General features: G+C 40.1%; 1 protein-coding gene across 2 annotated transcripts in view; it reads right to left on the reverse strand.

The window, feature by feature from the left end:
• PKHD1 (PKHD1 ciliary IPT domain containing fibrocystin/polyductin) overlaps nucleotides 1-18444 on the reverse strand; it is a 431042-nt gene that overhangs the window by 258442 nt on the left and 154156 nt on the right. Inside the window, exons 37-42 of one of the 2 annotated variants that reach the window (XM_087438704.1) lie at nucleotides 9279-9489; nucleotides 8719-8876; nucleotides 6249-6440; nucleotides 3481-3606; nucleotides 994-1035; nucleotides 606-736 (exon numbers count right to left, since the gene is read on the reverse strand). In XM_087438704.1, coding sequence (XP_087294830.1) covers nucleotides 606-736; nucleotides 994-1035; nucleotides 3481-3606; nucleotides 6249-6440; nucleotides 8719-8876; nucleotides 9279-9489 — 860 coding nt within the window. The remainder of the gene's footprint in view (nucleotides 1-605; nucleotides 737-993; nucleotides 1036-3480; nucleotides 3607-6248; nucleotides 6441-8718; nucleotides 8877-9278; nucleotides 9490-18444) is intronic. The other variant, XM_014782549.2, reaches the window with a different exon arrangement.

Consider the following 18444-nt stretch of genomic DNA (forward strand, 5'->3'; position numbering starts at 1 on the left):
TCCCACTACTCTGATGCAATTTCTCATTCATGGGTCTATGGCTAAACTCTGCCACAAAAATTAATCTCTTAAGTTGTTTAGAGAGAAATTTACCAAGAAAAAGTAATATTAAGTTGTACTAAATGATGGGATAAAATATCAAGGCCATCGGAATGTACTTCACTCGTCCTGGAACCTGACATGATCTCATGCACCTCATGACTTTGCTGACCCCAGTTCTGAGCACTCTTAAAGGGCAGCAATATGACCGCATGAATGTAGGAAGATCGTGAAGATTTAACAAGTAATTATTATTGGAACTGAGATAAAAACCAGCAACCACAGTGGATAGCTCAGGAAGATTAGTTTGCATTAATCTAAAAGACCAGAAAATAATCAATATCTGCTTTGTTTTGCTCCATATAGATACTGCTTCAAAGAGTGTTCACAGGAATTCTAAGAGAAATGATTACATTTATCCTAAAGCACTGGTTTAACACAGTAGCATAAAGTAGTTTCTTGACACCAGTATACAGCAGGTAAACATTTTACACCACACCACTGAGGCCGCCACTCCAAATAACTTCTGCAGTGGACGTTATGCCCGACAGAGCTGCAGACCTTACCTCTGCAACAATGGTGGGATTGCGGATGTAGATACCAGCCGGTGTCAACACTTCTGCACTGGAGAGTCCCTCGACGCCAGAAACACTGATGATCACATTGTTTCTTATTGTACTTCCCTGTTCTGACCAGTCTAATTGAAGAAAAGATCAATCAAACCCAGGGGATTCACAGACATAGTTAAAATTTAGCCAACTCAACACTCTTATTTCTACTAATACTCATTATATTCCACATAACGCATGTACATGTGTGTGTGTATATATATATAAAACATTTAGTATGTTCAACAAATTTAAGATATCTAACGTTCTGCCATTACATTTGCCCATAAAATATATGACAACTAGAATGGATTGTAATAGATTTAAAACCAATCTACATATTTACCATTTTTTCTTTCAGGAATATATCTGATCTCCATGTATGTACCTGAGAACAAAAGATGGTGTTACTTCAGCACATTTCATGCCACCCGGGAAAATGAGGGACACTGTAACACTATTTCTTCTTTTGGGTGTGGCTTGTTTTGATTTTGTTTTTGTATTGTTTTTTTAGCAAGATTGGCCCTGAGCTAACACCTGTTACCAATCTTCTTCCTTTTTTCCTTTTTTCTCCCCAAAGCCCCAGTAGATACTTGCACGTCATAATTGCATATCCTTCTAGTTGCTCTACATGGGAAGCCGCCTCAGCATGGTTTGGTGAGCAGTAAGTAGGTCCGCGCCTAGAATCCGAAGGCGAACCCCGGGCTGCTGAAGCAGCACACGTATGCACACCGGGCCAGCCCCTGTTTTTGTATTTTTATCTACGAACCTGACAAGGAGATACAGATTATATGGACTTTTTAGCTCTACAGTATCATGGATCAGAAGTTCATTTTAAATTAAAAAAAAAATAAAGAAATAGATGTACTATTTTACTTCTCAGGAAGAGTCCAAGCGACTGTCTCCATAGGCAAATACCACACCCCCTTGTGTCAGCTCCAGCCCATCCCTCGCTGTTCAAATTGGCCACCAGCTCTCTGCACGCCCCCTTCTTCTCCTGGAAGATCTGGAATGTCCTGGAGGAACAGGCTGGACAGTGCCTGGGACCCTCACACCCAAACCCCCGAGGTTTGGAATAGGAGAAAATATAAGAGCATGAGCCAAGCTTCGGAGAGAGAGTAGCCACTTAGGTGGCGTCCACAGAGAGCAGCCCCACAGACCCCCTCCTTTCTAGGTCTTTAGGTATCTGGGCTTCCCATATCGTTTCATAAGTCTTGGCTTGCAAATTCGTTTTGCGTGAAGTTGAGTACTTTATAATGCACCAATAAACAAATATTCTAATTCCCTCATCTGCAGGATAACAGACATCAAGAGCCTCCAATTCACAACATCCAAGCACTAAAGGCTCAATTCCTCCTGCAGGTTTTCATCCTTGCCTAGTTAATGTCTATTCTATATAACTGTTTTCTGCTAAATTATTTGGGTACCTCCCTGAATTTCTGCTCCAGGTTTCAGCAAACTTTCCCCTTACGCAGACAAAAGTAGGAATTAACAAAGTCATTTCTCCATCTGTCAGTTTGACTGCCTGTAGCCGTCTTTTTCCAGTCAAAAGATTTTCCTGCACCTGATCACGTCTACTGTCTTTAGCTCTTTGCCTTCCAGAGCTGGTTTGCTTTAAGCAAGTTCATATGATCCATATTTTCTCACTAACAGATTCCCTCTCAGCATTAGAACATTTACAGATTTTTATCTCAAGAGATCGTTCCTAAATGAAACACATACATGTTTCCACTGATGATATCACAGAATTAATTTAAATATAAAACACTGTTTAACAAATACAGTTATAGTATTACTTTCAGAGAAAACTTCTGATTTGCTTTTTTATTCTGATATAACCAAAGACCCTGTGTTCATTAACTTATTCATTTCTTTCAACAAATATACCCACAACGCACTAGTTAATATGCTAAATGCTAAGGAAACAATGTTCACATGAAATCTGGTGGTAAAAACAGACATTAATCAAATGATCAGAAACATGATATACAATTTTAAAGCAAAGAATAACGATTAGTGCTAAAGAGCTTAAACAGAGGAACTTGACTTGGGAGTGTGGGGAGAGAATCTTACAGGAGGAGAGTGAGTGGTATGAACAGAGGGAAAGAGCTTGTACAAAGGACCTGAGGCAGGAGAAAGTGTAGTCTTTTGAAAGAACTAAAATAAAATAAGTCAGTGTAGCTAGAGTGCAGAGGGAGACAAAAAGAGCAAGACAAGTTTACAAAGGTTAATAAAGGCGAAATATCTGATGGAGTCTTTTAAGTCGGGTAAAGAAATGTATAAGAGCAATAAGAAACTCTTAAAGAGTCTTGAGGAAAGCAGTGATATGATGAAACTTGAGATTTTTAAGGACAATTCTGGGTTCTGCAAGGGGAATGAACTTAGAAGACAGAAGTGGACACAGGTGACCCATTAGAAGATTCTGAAATGTGGACTTCTTCAGCAAGCCACAGGAGCAGCTAAGAACAGAATTCAAGATTTTTAACTACTTGGCCAACATTCAGGTTTGACAATCTATGAGACTGCACAGAGACATATTTATGTGACTTTCAATTGTGAAAATTGCTGAGTATAAATTTTAAAATCTCCCATTGTACATTTATTAACCTGAACTGAAACGTCACCTTTAAAAGATCAGTTTCCTGTCGGTAAAGTTCAGTAAGCTAATTAGTGATGATTGAATTTAAATTCAGAATTTTTAACTATAGCCTATTTCTAATGATCAGAGGCTAAAGTTTTTATAAATTGGGAATTCAAATTTTGGGACAATTCCTTTTGAAAAAACTATGCGTCCTACTCAAGAATGCCAAAATATAACCAGCTCCTCACTCACCCACGAGCAGGGCATGGCCTAAAACATCGTAGAACACGTTACTGTTCACCTTCAGGCCCAAGGTTCCGGACATGCTGAGGCCTCTGCTGAAGGAGCCCCACACTGTGCAGCCGTGTACATAGGAATCTGAACAAGAAAGAGTGAGGTAAAAATTTGAAGTGAATCTCAAAGGCTCCTCAGATGCTGTTGATCATCTCCAAAGGAAGCCATAGTATAACTAAGAATATTCTCCCACACAACAAGGAAACTCAGGAAATGAGGAGTAGGAAGCAGAAATCAAATCAAGAAAACAGGTCACTCAGGCCAATGCACCTCAAAGATACCAAAGATAAGCAGAGTGGAATACAAGGCTCAAGGGCTAGACAAGAAAACCATCTGAGAAAAGAGACAGTACGGCCAAACCACAAAAGAAAGCATGGCTGTCAAGATTTCCAATTGGCCACCGTCTTTGGTATCAACTTTCATCACAATATGGCAGACATTTAGAAAAAGGAAATTGACATTTAGAAAAATCATTATACCGGCTCCTAAGCATATTTTATGACCCCCAAATCAAGTTATGTGGACTTGATCAATCAATGAATAAATATTTACTAAGTATCAATCATATCTTTCAGGAATTGTGCATTGTGCTAGAGATATAAAGATGAACAAAACTAAGTAAATTCTGCACTTCACAAGTGTAGAAAACTTACATTAAAATAATTAAAATTTATTATGTGGATAATTAAACTATAAAGCCTGAAAAAGAAGTTCTGTATTATTTCCAGGTAATGAGAGATATTGCATGGTTGTCAAATGTTTAGGGTACAGGAAAAACTACTTTGGTTTATGGAATACTTTGACTGTAAAATTGGGACTATGCAGAAAATTCTCAACTATAATGTTGCTGTAGATACTGGGCTTCCACATTCCCCCTTGATCTCAGCTCCCCTAGTACCAGATGTCCTTACATTACTCACCAACGATCCACCCAATAAATGAACCCATCCATATCCACTTCTCCATATCTCACTGCCTGCTGAAGACTTTTCCTGACTCCAGATCTCCATCACATCACTCCATCAGTGTATGCCTGCCAATCTGAACAATTGATAACTACTAATGTATTTATAGAGCTATTATGAGTGGAGTTCAGGGATTGGTAAACCTTTAAAAGTTGCAAAGATTCCATCCTCTAACTCCTGTGGCTGCAGGCAATTGGCCACACAGGGCATGAGGGCCTTTAGGGCATGAAACAATAAAAGATTCTTTGGCAAGCATGCTTGAAGTTTCTAACCTCTGGGTTAATGTGTTACCCCCTCCCAGGAAACACATTTGCATTTTAACAGAGACCTACAGGGGATAACGTATTAACTTAGTGGTTTTCAAACCCTTTTTATAAGCACTGAACCTTTTTTCAAATAAAACCTAACATATAAAAATAGATAAAAGTGCGGCCACTCTGAAGCAGAGGTTGGGGAGGCAGATGAGGTGAATTTTGTGCAAGGGAGGATTTTGATTATGTTCAATTGATAACTTATATATGACTGCTACCCTCACTTATACTGGAGCTGGCCCCCACATCAAATATTCTGCAGCATTATAAGCACCAGGAGACCAAAGAACCAGAGAAAAGGGCACAAAGATACTGATTGTCCCAATATACTAGGAAAGGAGCCATGTTAGGAACTATCCCCCTACATGAATGTCAAAAATAAATAATCTGGAAGAGATCTGAAAAATTAGGATAAATAGACATCCTTAGCATGCAGACAATTTGAAATAAGAAAAAATGCTGTAGTTAGCTAGCCAGGATCCTGCTCTCAATGACCTCAAGGATTACTCTGTCATTACCTGCTGAAATCCTAGCATCAATCAAGGGCCACCTGAACCAAGTATGCCCTGATATCCTGCCAGGCATCACCCCTGGAGCACCACCCCTTTCTAGGAAGGCAAAGCTTGAATGTGTGGTTGCGGGAGGTGCTGAGCAATGGGCAGGACAACTCAGAAATGGAGCCACTGTCCTCATTACCTAGCATCTGGACCCCAATTATCTGACTCTCTGCATGTCAGCTTCTGGTATAGGGTCTTTGCCTGGATGTTTCTACGTCTCTCCAACTTTGTTTTCAGACCTTTATCAGCACATCTGGTCATATTCTTCTTTTCTGTTCCTGATCTTGTTTTTCACCTAGGTATTCTGACCTGCGTTTGGTGTTTCCTGCTCCCATCCTATCTCTTCAGCTCTGGCCAAGATCAACACGCTCTGCCTGCTCCATGTTCTCATGGAGCCCATTCTCAGCCCATTCTGCCCCATTTTCCCAGACAGAAGATTCCTCTGAGTTAGGACAACCTAACATAGAAGTGCTCTCTGCTGTGCCTGGACTCCCACAGCACTGGTTAGAAGCTAGTAAATGGTAGAGGCAGGATTCAAAACACGGATTTGTGTGGTTCACTCCACGTCTGTTGTACCTATAGTGATGTTTCTCAAAGTGTGCTCCTCAGACTACTTGTTCCAGAATCATAAGATTTGCTTGTTAAAAATTCAGACCCCTAGGCCCACGTTAGACTAGAATTTGTCAAGGCAGGCTCTATAACTCTGAATTTAGTAAGCTCCCCAAGTGACTTTTTAAGTGTACTGAGTTTGAGAACCACTAATCTAGAGTATAATTACCCATCTCTAAACGCCCCACATCCAACATAATCACCTATCATGATCCCCTACATGTAGTGCCTTGAAAATGGAAGAAGAAAGAAAAATGAGAAGTCATAGGCCTGGACCCCCTTACCTTTCATAGCTCCCACCAGAGTCAGCGAGCTCAGATGCTTATGGAAGGCTTGCCCCAAGTCCCGGAATTGCACTCCCTTCAACTGGACTTGGCTGGGCTCCTCTGGGAAGGACTGAATGATGACTCTGGCCCCCAGATCCCTGGACCCCAGCATCTTCTCACTCTTGGAATATAAACAATTCTGCAAATTACCTGAAACACAGAATAAAGTCAGGGGACCTGAAGCATGTACAATGTGCTTCTAGACAAATCCAGTTTGAAAGGCACTGTCAGCACAAAGGACAAACCATTATTGTTTATTTCATTTAATAATCTTACTTCCCTTTTACTTTGATTCTCCTCTTTGGATTATTAATTAAAACATCCAATAACTAGGACATGATGTTGCCTTCACTGTATTATTTCCAGAAGCCCCCAAATCAATCGCCTTAATTACTGTCAAAAAGAGGCTGACTCTAGCCCACAAACCCAAGCTAAATAGATGCTTCTTTCAATCCAAAAGATCCCCTGGAGGGAGCGTGCAATAAAATGACCTTCTCGTGGTTGATAATTGTAGGGAAGAGATGTGAGCGCTGAATATAATCACTGCTCTTTTTGGTCTTAAGCTGCCCAATGGGGCTTCCCCTTTACTTTGCTGCCTTATAGTCTGGGGGCTTAGCTACTGCAGAAATGGTAAAAGGCTCCAGAGAAGTGACTGAGCAGCCCCCACACCAATGCCTCCTTCCCAGCCAAGAACAGCAAACTTCATGAACATAATGCACACAATTACTATAGCTACAGAGTGTTGTGACCTCAGGATCCAGGACACTTTCTGTGGACACGTGGCATTTGGTGGTGTGAACTAACCTCAGAATGGAGAAGAAATCATCACCTGAATTAATTCTTTATTATCCATGTTAATAAACCAGAGAAGTGTCACTAACACAAAATTATGTATCATTCCACAGTAAATAACCCACAGTAAATTTCAGGATTCAATCATTTGCTAACACCCAGAGAATGAATATATAAGAGGTGAATGAAGAAGAGTTTTATATTTGTATGCTTTATCACAATTTTGATTACTTATGCCAGTGATCCATAATGTTTTCAAGCAGTCAGGTTTATTATTATATTTGGCTACCTCGTGCCCACACTTCAGCCTCACACAAAGAAGAGGTAAGTGACATATCATTTTTTTAATAAAGTTCTATGAATTTTGTTTTATTTTGAGAATTTTGTAATAACATTTAAGAGTTGTGGTGAAATCAGGGATTTTTTTCTATTAGGAGCCAAAAGATTTATAATGGCCCAAACCCTTGAAGCATGGTCTCACTTGCAGCATAATCAAATGCAATGTTTTGCACAATATGATCTCAAAATACCTATATGAGAACTACCAAAAGAATTTGAATAGATTGAAGATCTGATTTCAGCAGAATTGTTAAAGTTGACAGTCACTGGATTTGAACCCACTGTATCCAAACATTTTTCACAATGACATATTGTGAGCTAGATGGCTGGGGTTGTAGAGAGTGGGGTCAAGGTCCCTCTCACCCAACCACATCCCAACATTATACCCACATGCATCTCTATGTAGACATGACTCAAATCTTTAACTCCAGCCTTGACATTTCTTCCAGGCTTCAGACAGTAACAGACACATCTACTCAGATGCTGGCCTGGCATCTCAGTGTTGACACGTACAAAATTAAACTCGTGATCTCCACTCTCCCACCCCAAAACCTGTTCCTCTTCCCATCTCAATAAATAGCCTCATCATCCATCCAGAGCTCATGCCTGGGAGTCATCCTTGACACCCACACCATCTTGGACCAAAGTTGACAAATGATGTCTTCACAACATGTGAAAGCCTCATAATCTACAGCCTGGGAAACCAAAACATAACCTACTAAACTAACCATCCCTGAAATAGATGTTTAATAGGCACATCAGTGTGATTCAGTGCCTGTTATTCTTCGAGAAGATAAATTGACTTTTTCAACCACTTACTTAAAGTATGTGGTGGTTCACTCAGAAAACAAACTCCAAAAGTGGGAGTTGGGGGTAGGGAAGAGCCCTACAAGTCTAGTCAGTAAGAATGTGCTGCCTGTGCCCATGACTCTGGCCTTAAACAGTTTTTCTGAGAATTTTAGAAGGGGCTTGGAATCAGAGTTAAGACATCATTATAACCTCTAACTTGGAAATTTAATTCAACTCTCTAGATTTAATTATTTAACAGGAATTTTTTTCCCCAGAGAAATAATTAATTTCTCAAGTGGATACTACTATCTATCTCTTTCACAAGGTTGTTGAGGGCAGGAGATGAAATGACAATTTATCAAGAGCATTCTGAAAACTACAGAGTATTACGGACATGCAAAGATTAAAGGTTTTTCTATTTTGAAAGAAGTCGACAATACCACATATCATTTGACGGTAAGAATATTCTTTTTTACTCATTCGACTTCCCAACAAAATACTTCTCTACCTTCTGAAGCATTGGCCTCCTGGCATGAAGCAAGGAACTTCATCCTCTCGTTAGTGAGATTTCCTCGTATGGTAATACTCCTGCTGAGGAGGGCCACTGTGACCTTCAGAATATAGTGCTTTCCAGCCACCCAATTCTCCGTGAAGTTGTGAGAATACCTGAAAAAAGAAAAAGACATATCTGAAAATATCACTCTGAATCTTATTAGGAATAGCAAGCCACTAGATTAGTGTAATTCTCCATTTGGGGGTCTATTTCTTTAAAAACCCAGATACAGAAGAGTGAACTGCGGGCACAAGGATGTGAAAATTAGGAACTATGCAGATTATTGCACTGACCACCTACTATAAGATGGAAGTTCTAGAGTCTTACAAGAAAGACTTATTTAAGCAGTCTAAACCTTCAAAATATTTCATGCCTTGTAATTTTCTTGTCAAAAAGTCTGGCATTATTTAATATGAAAATATATCATTGAAAGACAAACAAATGTCCAGACACCCCAGACACAGGTAAGACCTCATCCTCTTCCATCCAAAGGGAGCCAAGCTGACACTCAGTACCTCAAGGGCGACCTCAGATGGAGGTCTGCATCGTGCACAGTTTCCACGATGACAACCTCTTCTGTGGGTTTGGAACCTTCGACACCTATCCCACTGATGATGACAACTTCATCCCCAGGGTGCCAGTCCACAGCATCTTCTAGAGCCAACACTGTGTCACGGGCATAGGCAGCTGCTCGAAGATGGGTGACAGTTACTTCTGGTAGCAAACCTAAAGCAGTCCAAGGGAAACTTGCCTTTAGACATTTTAATAGTTAATATAAATGTGATGCTCTCCAGCCAAAGAATCCTGAGAAAGAAGAATCCGGGAAAGAAAGCTTCAGGCTTGATAAGCACCAGTGCCTTCACGTTTTTGGATATTAGTTTTCTCATCTGTCACATGGTGCAATAAAAGTAATGCAGGATTGAACAGGGCATGGTATGAAAAACACAGGAATTGGAGTCAGACTAAACTTACAATCGAATCACAGTTTTACCATCTTCTAACCATGTTTTTTTGGGTGATGTACTCAAGAGTGGGCTTCAGTTGCCTCATTTACAAAGCAGAGGTAGCAAGGCCTTTCCCCATAAGTCTTTAGGAGGATTAAAAGAGATAATATTTATGAAACATCTAGCTTGGACCTTGCCATATGATAGCCCTTCAATATATTTTAGTCTTTTGTCTTCCTTCCCTGCATCACCCTGTTTTAAGGATGAAATTTTACCACCTCTTTCTTATTCCAAATAAAAACAAAAGGCTATTAGACTCTCTGATATAGAAGTCCATAACGAATTTCTAATATGAAGATTTCAACTCACTTTACATATAGAGTTAATAGAGTCCAAAATCAAAATTACCTCTGATTGGCTGTCCTAAATCTTGGTGTATTAAATGATCCCTTCAAACTCTAAACTGGATGTATCCAAGATAGGACTGCTAAGCAAAGTTGAAGAAGGGTATAGATATCTTGGTTTGCATTAGGCTCCAGTGCATCCATCTTGTCCCAGCCCCCGCCCCATACAGTACGCTACTCCTTAATTAACAAAGATTCAAGACGGTAGACTGTCTCACAGTTTACCCTGGCTTTTCCAGCAAGAGTCAAAGCAAAGATTTTTTTCAAGCCATTATCTGAAGCAATACTTCAGAAAACACATGGCTTACTCCCAACTCCTTCTTCTTTCTCAGTACATTTCCTTCCTCCTTTGCAATAGATCATAATTTACCTTTAGCCCACAGCAACTTACTGTCCTCCCTTGCTGCACAAAAGTAAAGTAATAATACTTGAATCTCTAACTACAGAGGTGGTCGACAATAAATCACTTTCAAATTATTTTAAACCTCTCTCTTTATTTATTTGTCTGTGTGTGTGCAGGCACTTGTACCAATAATGTTGTTCCAGGCTTAGAAAGGTCTCTGGGTTAATGATGTAATTTCTGAAGTTTACTTGGGCTATAATTTTATCTTAAAAAAATTTACAGAGTTCAAAATTTCTAATTATAGGGCAGGTGAAAATTAAGGCATAAATCATCCCAAAAGAAAATAATTTTAATTTTATTCCTTGTTTGTATGTTTTAACCTTTAGGAACAAAAAAATGAAATAAAGTCTATTTATATGTATATGCATATATATGTGAATTTCTATGATCTGTTCTTGAAAGTCTGCACAGAAAAATCTCTACCAAGCATGGAAAATGTTTATCAAAGATAAAATGCTATTAAATTCTGTGATCAGTTGTTCACAATTCTTAATCAACAGGCAACAAACGCCGACTATGTACCTATCAACACGCAAGCTACATGTGGCAGAACCAAGAGTAGGGACAACAAAGATATTTCTCAACTAATCATTGTTATAAATAACAGCCAAGTCGGAACAAACGAAAAAAATCACAGAGAATCTTTGAAGTGAATTTTTAACTGTTAACCTAAACTTATGTCCTTTCAAATGATGACAGAGCCTCTAGAAAGCAGTAAAATTGTCTCATAACTTATTCACTTTCCTTGCAAAAATAACATCTCTGTGTGTATGACTAAAACATTAAGCCTGGGTATTTCACAAGGGCCAGCCTCATATTTCTAGCTACATAGTCGATATTGACAATTGGATGAGTTATCATGATCTCAAACTCAAGAATGTGAAAATAATTTTAATAATCACCTGAGCTAGACCCTCTCCAAACAGATTTTATTCTTCTGACCATTCTGCACTGTTCTTTTTTTAAACTTTGCTGAGTTATTTTAATTACATCCCTTCTTTGTTCATTAAGCTGCAGTATCTGCCTACAGTACTCAGAAACAAAGCCCCAAATTCCCTTCCTGACTTTTGAGACTCCCCATAATCTGACGCTACTTTATGGTCTCTGAGTCCTTAGTAAATTCTCCATCCCAGGAAGCCCAGTCTCTTTATCTCTTCTCTTTTAACAGAATCATTCCTCCCTCTATCCCTTTGCCTATTCTGTCCCTTCCATCTGTGTTCCCCAGCCTTCTTCCCCTCACTTATTCTTCCAAAACACAGCTCAAGTCCCACCTGTGCCATCAGATTTCAGGGAACACTTCAGACCATGCTGATGTCTACCTCCTCCTGCCTACCTTGTGGTTATATGGGTTCCTCCTTGAGCTAAAAGTCTGTGCACATCTGGGAATTAGGCACCCCCAAGCATGTCTGGCTAGTTTGTGGGCCATTTGCATTGCTTTGCATGGGAGAAGCTTACACAACGGAGCAGAAGAGAGAAAAAGAGGATGAGAGAGAAGGCATGGGGTCTGTCGCAGGTATGAGTCCTCTCTCCTGACCACATGGACTCATGACTGAACCTGAGGAAAGAATCTGAAGGAACTTTCCAGATGGCTTTTGTACCTGATGTTCCTCTGCCTGGGATTCTCTTATCTACTCCCTCTGCCTCATTCTTCAGAATGATGTTCAATCTGATTCCTCAGAGAAGCTGCTGAGAACTCCTAACCAGGTCAAGCCCTGTGTCATAATCTGTTGTATCACTATGTCCCTCTCCTTTCTAGCACTGAACACGCTGCACACTCTATTACTGTCAATTTCTGTCTCCCTTATTAAACATGACAGCAGGAATCACACCTATATTTTCTCACTATCATTGTACCAATGCCTATCACAGTGTCGGGTATACAGTAGTTGTTCAATAAATATGTACTGAATGAAAAAAAGCATGACCGAGACATGGAAAGAAAAGCACCCCAAAGTTTTGGCATCCAGGCAATCAGTCGAGACCCCAAGTGGCAGAGAGAGGTGGTCACCACACTTCATCATGGAACATAACACACTCCCACACCTGAGGGTTTGACCACCTGGGCAGCAATGAAAGCCTGCGCCCTTGACAGCCATGTGTTCAGTATTGTCATGGCAGGTACCAGAAGCAGGGGCAGCAGGGCAGCCCCCAGCACCTTCCTGAAGGGAGGACAATGACCCAGAAAACCAACATAGGAGGAAAAGTGCATGAAAGATGCCTCGTGGTGGCTATGGCAGACAGACTAGTTGCTGAACTCACATGAACTCTGTCACGAGAACAGCTCTAACAAGCAGGCGGGAGTGTTGGAAAGAGCTGGAGTTTGTGCGAGAGTCAGGGGAGGCGGGCAGTAAAATTTTTATCATCACGACTGAAATATCCACAGGCTGAGAAGGTTCAGGAAGGCCTGGGGAGACCTGAATTATATAACCTATAGCCAGTGCCACATATTTCAGTACTAAATGATTCTGTAATTAGTACAGTACATACGTCTCATCTCCCCACCTCGACAGCACCTTGACTGCAGGGCTGCTGCCTTATGTTTCCTTCACATATGTCACAATTCCTAACACAGTCCTAGGTTCACAGTCAGCATTCAACTCATAGGGATTTAAATTAACTATTTTGATTATTTTCTACTGGACAATTACTCACAAACTCTCAACAGATACATACCTAAATGAGTATATAATATCCAATATGTAAAAAGCAGAAAAAAACAACACAAATTTTATTGAGAAGTTAGAATAAACCCAGCCTATGCTAAGTAATTATACTCTGAAGTAAAAATTATCTGTTTTCTATCATGGTTTTTTTTTTCTCCTAACAGATGGTACCGATTAGGAAGCTAAGATGCTTCAAAGACAAGATTACACAGTAACGAGATGTCAGGACCAAGCTATGGAACTGGGTCTTTGGAATCCAGAACCCAAGAACTGGACACATAACGAAATTCTTGGCCTCTGGTAATAACTATATATTAACTGTACCCAATTAGCTTTGTTACTCAAAAAATTATATTCCTTACTTTATAAATATTATTTAAATGCCACACAAGGTGGACCAACCGACTTCTCTGATGAAGAAAGCATTGCATACATTTCACTTCACAGAAATCTTAAGAAACTTAGATTGGACAGCCCCCTTCCTTTCTGTAACACAAATCAAAAACCATATAAAAATACAGTTTAAAAAGCTCAATAATTTATGAATGTGCTTTAATGAAAAAGGGCTATGCTCTTAACTTGTAATTTAATACAATGTTTAACCACTTTGGGCTTTCAACATTGACCTGTTAACCAACAAACTATTCATTTACTCCCACTAATGACTTCTACTCATAATTGTATTTCCTACAAATTATTGTTCAAGCATTTCAGTGCCATTCATCCATAATTACACAGTCCCAGAGAACCATTTTGCCAAATGGGCATGGAGAGAAAGAAAATAATCTTTGTGGGTTAACACACTTTAAAATCACTAATTGTCCTCTGTTTATTTTGTAAGACTTCAATCTTTATTCCAAGTGAATAACTGCCAAGACCTTTCCAAATCAGTAGAAAAAGAGAGAGAGAAAGGAAGGAAGGAATCATTTCATTAAAATAATGTTCACATCAGAAGAGAAATATGAAGGAACTCACAAAAGAACTAGAAATATTTTTCTCAGATATATGCAAATTATTTCCCCCTTATTTCTGCATGCATCATTACCATTGTCTATAGCAAAATAATGCATGTTATCTTTTCTTCTGTGTAGATGAACATTTGTCAAGCACTGGGAAGACAGACATAAAGGGAACAGAGTCCCTGTCCTCCAGGGTCCATGACTAGTACAGGAAATAGACAGACAAAAATCACAAATGTATCCTAAGTGTTAAGACAGAAGGATACCCAGGGTCTGCCGGTGAACAGACATGGAGCATCTCACTCACATGAAGGAAGGGGTTGCTTCCAAGTGACAACTGAGCTGGGTCTTGAGGGATAAGTCATAGTGGCCAGATGACAAAATGGGCAGAGTGCTCTAGACAAAGGCAACAACATATACAATGGTGTGGGACAACATGACACATTCAAATAACTGCTATACACGTGGCATGGCCAGAATGCAGGTAAACAGAAGGGATGGGGACCTGATGAGCATCAGTGAGGGTTCGCCTGAAAAGGTGAGCAGGACCCAGCCAGGAAGGGTCTTAGAGGTCCTCCCAAAGAACTTCAAGTTTAACCCAAAAGTGATTTGGGAACCACTAAAGGAATATTTGAGATGATAACTAAGAAATCATACTGTTGTGAGACTATCAATATTTTAAGCCTATAAGTACACGTATCAAACTGAGGGGAGAGAATCCTTAGTGAGAAAATGTATTTACTGCATATTGGGGAGAATGAGAAAAAATCTGAGTCAAGTCCTGAGATGAGCAAGAGCCAGCTAGTGGGGAAAGAGGGAGCTTCATGTGTTCTAGGAACTAAATGGAGATGGGAGTTTCCAGAGCAAGATGAATGAGATGGTATGGTGTGACTTGGCAAAATAATGTGGGACCTCAAAGTTTTAAAGGATCTCAATCTTATTCAAAATAGTTACAAGATCAAAACCCTGGGTACTGTATGAAGAATAGATTGCAGTAAAGTGCATGAAAGTGAGAAGACTATGTTGAAGCCTACTGCAATATTTTTATTGTTGCTAGTGCCATGGATTCTGACTCCTAGCGACCCTGTGTACAGCAGAGCAGTACCCTGCCCGGTCTATTGCACCATCCTCTCACCTTCCAGCATTATATCAGAAAATGCTCCACTGCTATTCACAGGGTTTTCATAGCCATTTTTTTAAGTGGGTGGCCAGGTCCTTCTTCCTAGTCTGAGTCTGGAAGCTCTGTTGAAACCTGTCCACCATGGGTGACCTTGCCGGTATTTGAAATTTCTGTGGCATAGCTTTCAGCATCACAGCAACACACAGCCACCACAGTATGACAACTGACAGACAGATGGGTGGTGTAGTTCCCTGACTGAGAAATGAACTCCAGCCATGGAAGTGAGAGTGCTGAATCTTAACCACTAGCTGGCTACTGCAGTATGTAGAAGGCTAATGTAGTAGTTCAGACAAGTTTTGGAGTTTTGAACAAGAGTTAGGCAGTGGATCTGGAGAGAAGTATAAAAATCTAAGATATCTTTTGGAGAATCAAGAGCACTGAGTGATTGGATCTAAAGGTAAAGGAGAAGATGTCAATGGTAACTCAAAGGTCTATAGCTGATGCAAGTTGGTAAGTAAATGGGGACAATTGGGGAAGAAGATAAAAAATCCATTGAGGAAGTATTTATTGAGCACTTACTATGCGCTATGGGCCATGTGCTAGTCTAGGTCATGGGAATATAGTAGCAAGGAAAACAGTCAAAAACCCCCTGCTCTCATGTAGTTTATATTCTAATGGTATTCAGTTTTAGACATTAATTTTAGATGACCACTTAGGTTACATTTTAGATAGTAAAGAAAATATACAAGAGAATAGTTGAGTCTGGGGCTCAGAAGAGACGTCTGAGGCTAGATATATAAAGAAATATGTAAACAGAGGTTAATCCATGGGAGTGAGTGGGCTTACTTGGGAGAAAGTACATAGTTATAAATGAAGAATACCCAAGACCAAACCTATGGGAACGTCGTCATTTGAAGGTTGGGTAGATGGGGAGAAACCTAAGAAGAGCAGAAGAAGGAAGAAAACCAAAAGATGAGGACACACATTCACTCATAATTAAACAAAATAATGCAGAGGAGAGAACGTCCTATTCCTCCACGCAACTGCTTGAGGACTCATTCCTCCCCATCTCTTTGCTCTTCTTTGCTATTTTTCAGGTCTGGGTACTCTGCCCAGCATTTCCTGTACTTGAGCCCTGTTCCCCACTGTTCTTTTCATCCACCTGCCAGTAGAAGGCAGGTGTATAGTAGCAGGATTTGAGCTTGGAGAGGGAAGGGATGGAAAGAAAACCCTGCCCTTCTACTGTTTCTCATTTCCCCCTTCTTCCCGCCAGCACCTGGCCCTTATCATCTACCATCCCTAACAAGAGTAGGAGGTGATAAGTAACAGAAGAATTAGAGAAAGGCTGACTACTGCTGATTACTCCATCTTGCATCTCAGCTGGCGCTCTCTGCTCCCAGAACCCACATTGTGCCAGGCTATTGTGCTGTCTCTGGGCCACAGAAGCCACTTTCAGGGCAGAGAGACTGAGAGCACCCTCTGTTACTAGTACTCAACAAGAAAAGAGTTGAGATAGTAGAGCCCAAATGGAGAGAGATGTGTCCTTGGTGTCTCACGTTGGAAATGGACCTACTTCCCAATACAATTATTCTTATGCAGAGTGGTCAGCTGCTATACTCCCATTAGCATTAGACAGCAAGGATATTTAGGTAAAATAAACTTTTGAGGGCTCACCTAGGTCCTTAACCACAAGGTTGGTCAGCATTTCTTTGAGACAAATGTATTCCGAGTTCTAAACAACCAATTTAGAAGAGAATTCTTTGAGCCCAAACCATTGGTGAATTGGAGGCAATCCAATTTACTGCACTTCAGAAGAGAAGACTGTGACATTAGCATGAATATAAGACTATATGGCAGACCAAAGAGATGGAATGGGGGCATTTTTCACATATCATTTCCCTCTGCCCTTGAGAACCACTTGCTGTGATATCTCCTTTGGTTGAAGACAAAACCTGGCAGGGGAATCCATATGAGCCCAGCTCGGCATGTGCACTGTGAGCCTTCTGCATCATTAGTGGTTAATCTCCGGTGGTACTGACTGAGCAGAGAACATGTGCCGGCAGGAAGAAGAAGGCACACCAGAGCAATCCTCTAAATGTGCAGATCAGCTGGCTGCATCCACAGATGATCAGCAAATATTTCTACACTGTGATGAAAGAGAATTGGGCAAAAAGTCTGTTCCCAATGCTAAGTCTACCATTCTTTTGGCCCAAAGGTTTAGACCAAGGCTAACCAAGGTCATTTGGTTGGTGCAATGAGCCGTACTCTGATTGAAACCCTTCTCTAGAGGTATAAAAGAAAGGCTAAATTTTGTTTCCAAGCAATCTGAGCTCTACTGTTGTTACTGTGATTAAAATGTGACTGAGAAAAATCAAAAGATAAAGCTCAAAATACCCAGGAAATAGTGTACTGTAAGATAAGTGGAAACACCTGGAACACTGTTCCTAGCTCCTGTGAGTATTTCATGCCAATTCAACAAATGCCATTCTTAGGCCCTATAGAAGTGTAGTGGAAAATCCTGTAGTCAGATGTGCAGAATCCATTTGGTCAGAGCTAAAGGCTTCTTTCTGTAATGTCTTTAACACCCACTTCTATTCATTGCCCAAAAAATACCTAAAAATTCAGATGTATTTCTGACCAGATAGATTACTGTTTTGTTAATCATTGTATGGTTAATGCTTTGGAGGAAGGTGACAGTGAGGAGAAGAGAAAGCGCTAATTTTTTTTATTTTTTGGTGAAGAAGATTGGCCCTGAGCTAACATCTGTGTCAATCTTTCCTCTATTTAGTATGTGGGTCACTGACACAGCACGGCTTCATGACTGGTGTAGGTCTGTGCCCGGGATCTAAACCCATGAATCCGGACCGCCAAAGTGGAGTGCGCTGAACTTAACTACTATGCCACTGGGCCAGCCCTGAAAGGGCTAATGTTTAATAACAATTTCTTTTTAGAAAATCAATAACTGTATAATGTTTAAAATAAAAAATATAGAGAAGCAAAAGAAGACAATAAAAGCATCCATGATCTTAATACAACAGATTAATGTGTCTTTCCTGTCCTTCTTATCCTATGTTCATATGTTGACAACATTTCATATATAAACAAAATGCTACAATTCTGTGGATACCATTTTTATAAATTCTCTTTACCTAATATAGTAGGAACACCTTTCAGCTATATTATATATT

Source organism: Ceratotherium simum, chromosome 13, assembly GCF_057802395.1.
Source record: "Ceratotherium simum simum isolate JZ-2026a chromosome 13, ASM5780239v1, whole genome shotgun sequence".
NCBI lineage: Eukaryota > Metazoa > Chordata > Mammalia > Perissodactyla > Rhinocerotidae > Ceratotherium > Ceratotherium simum.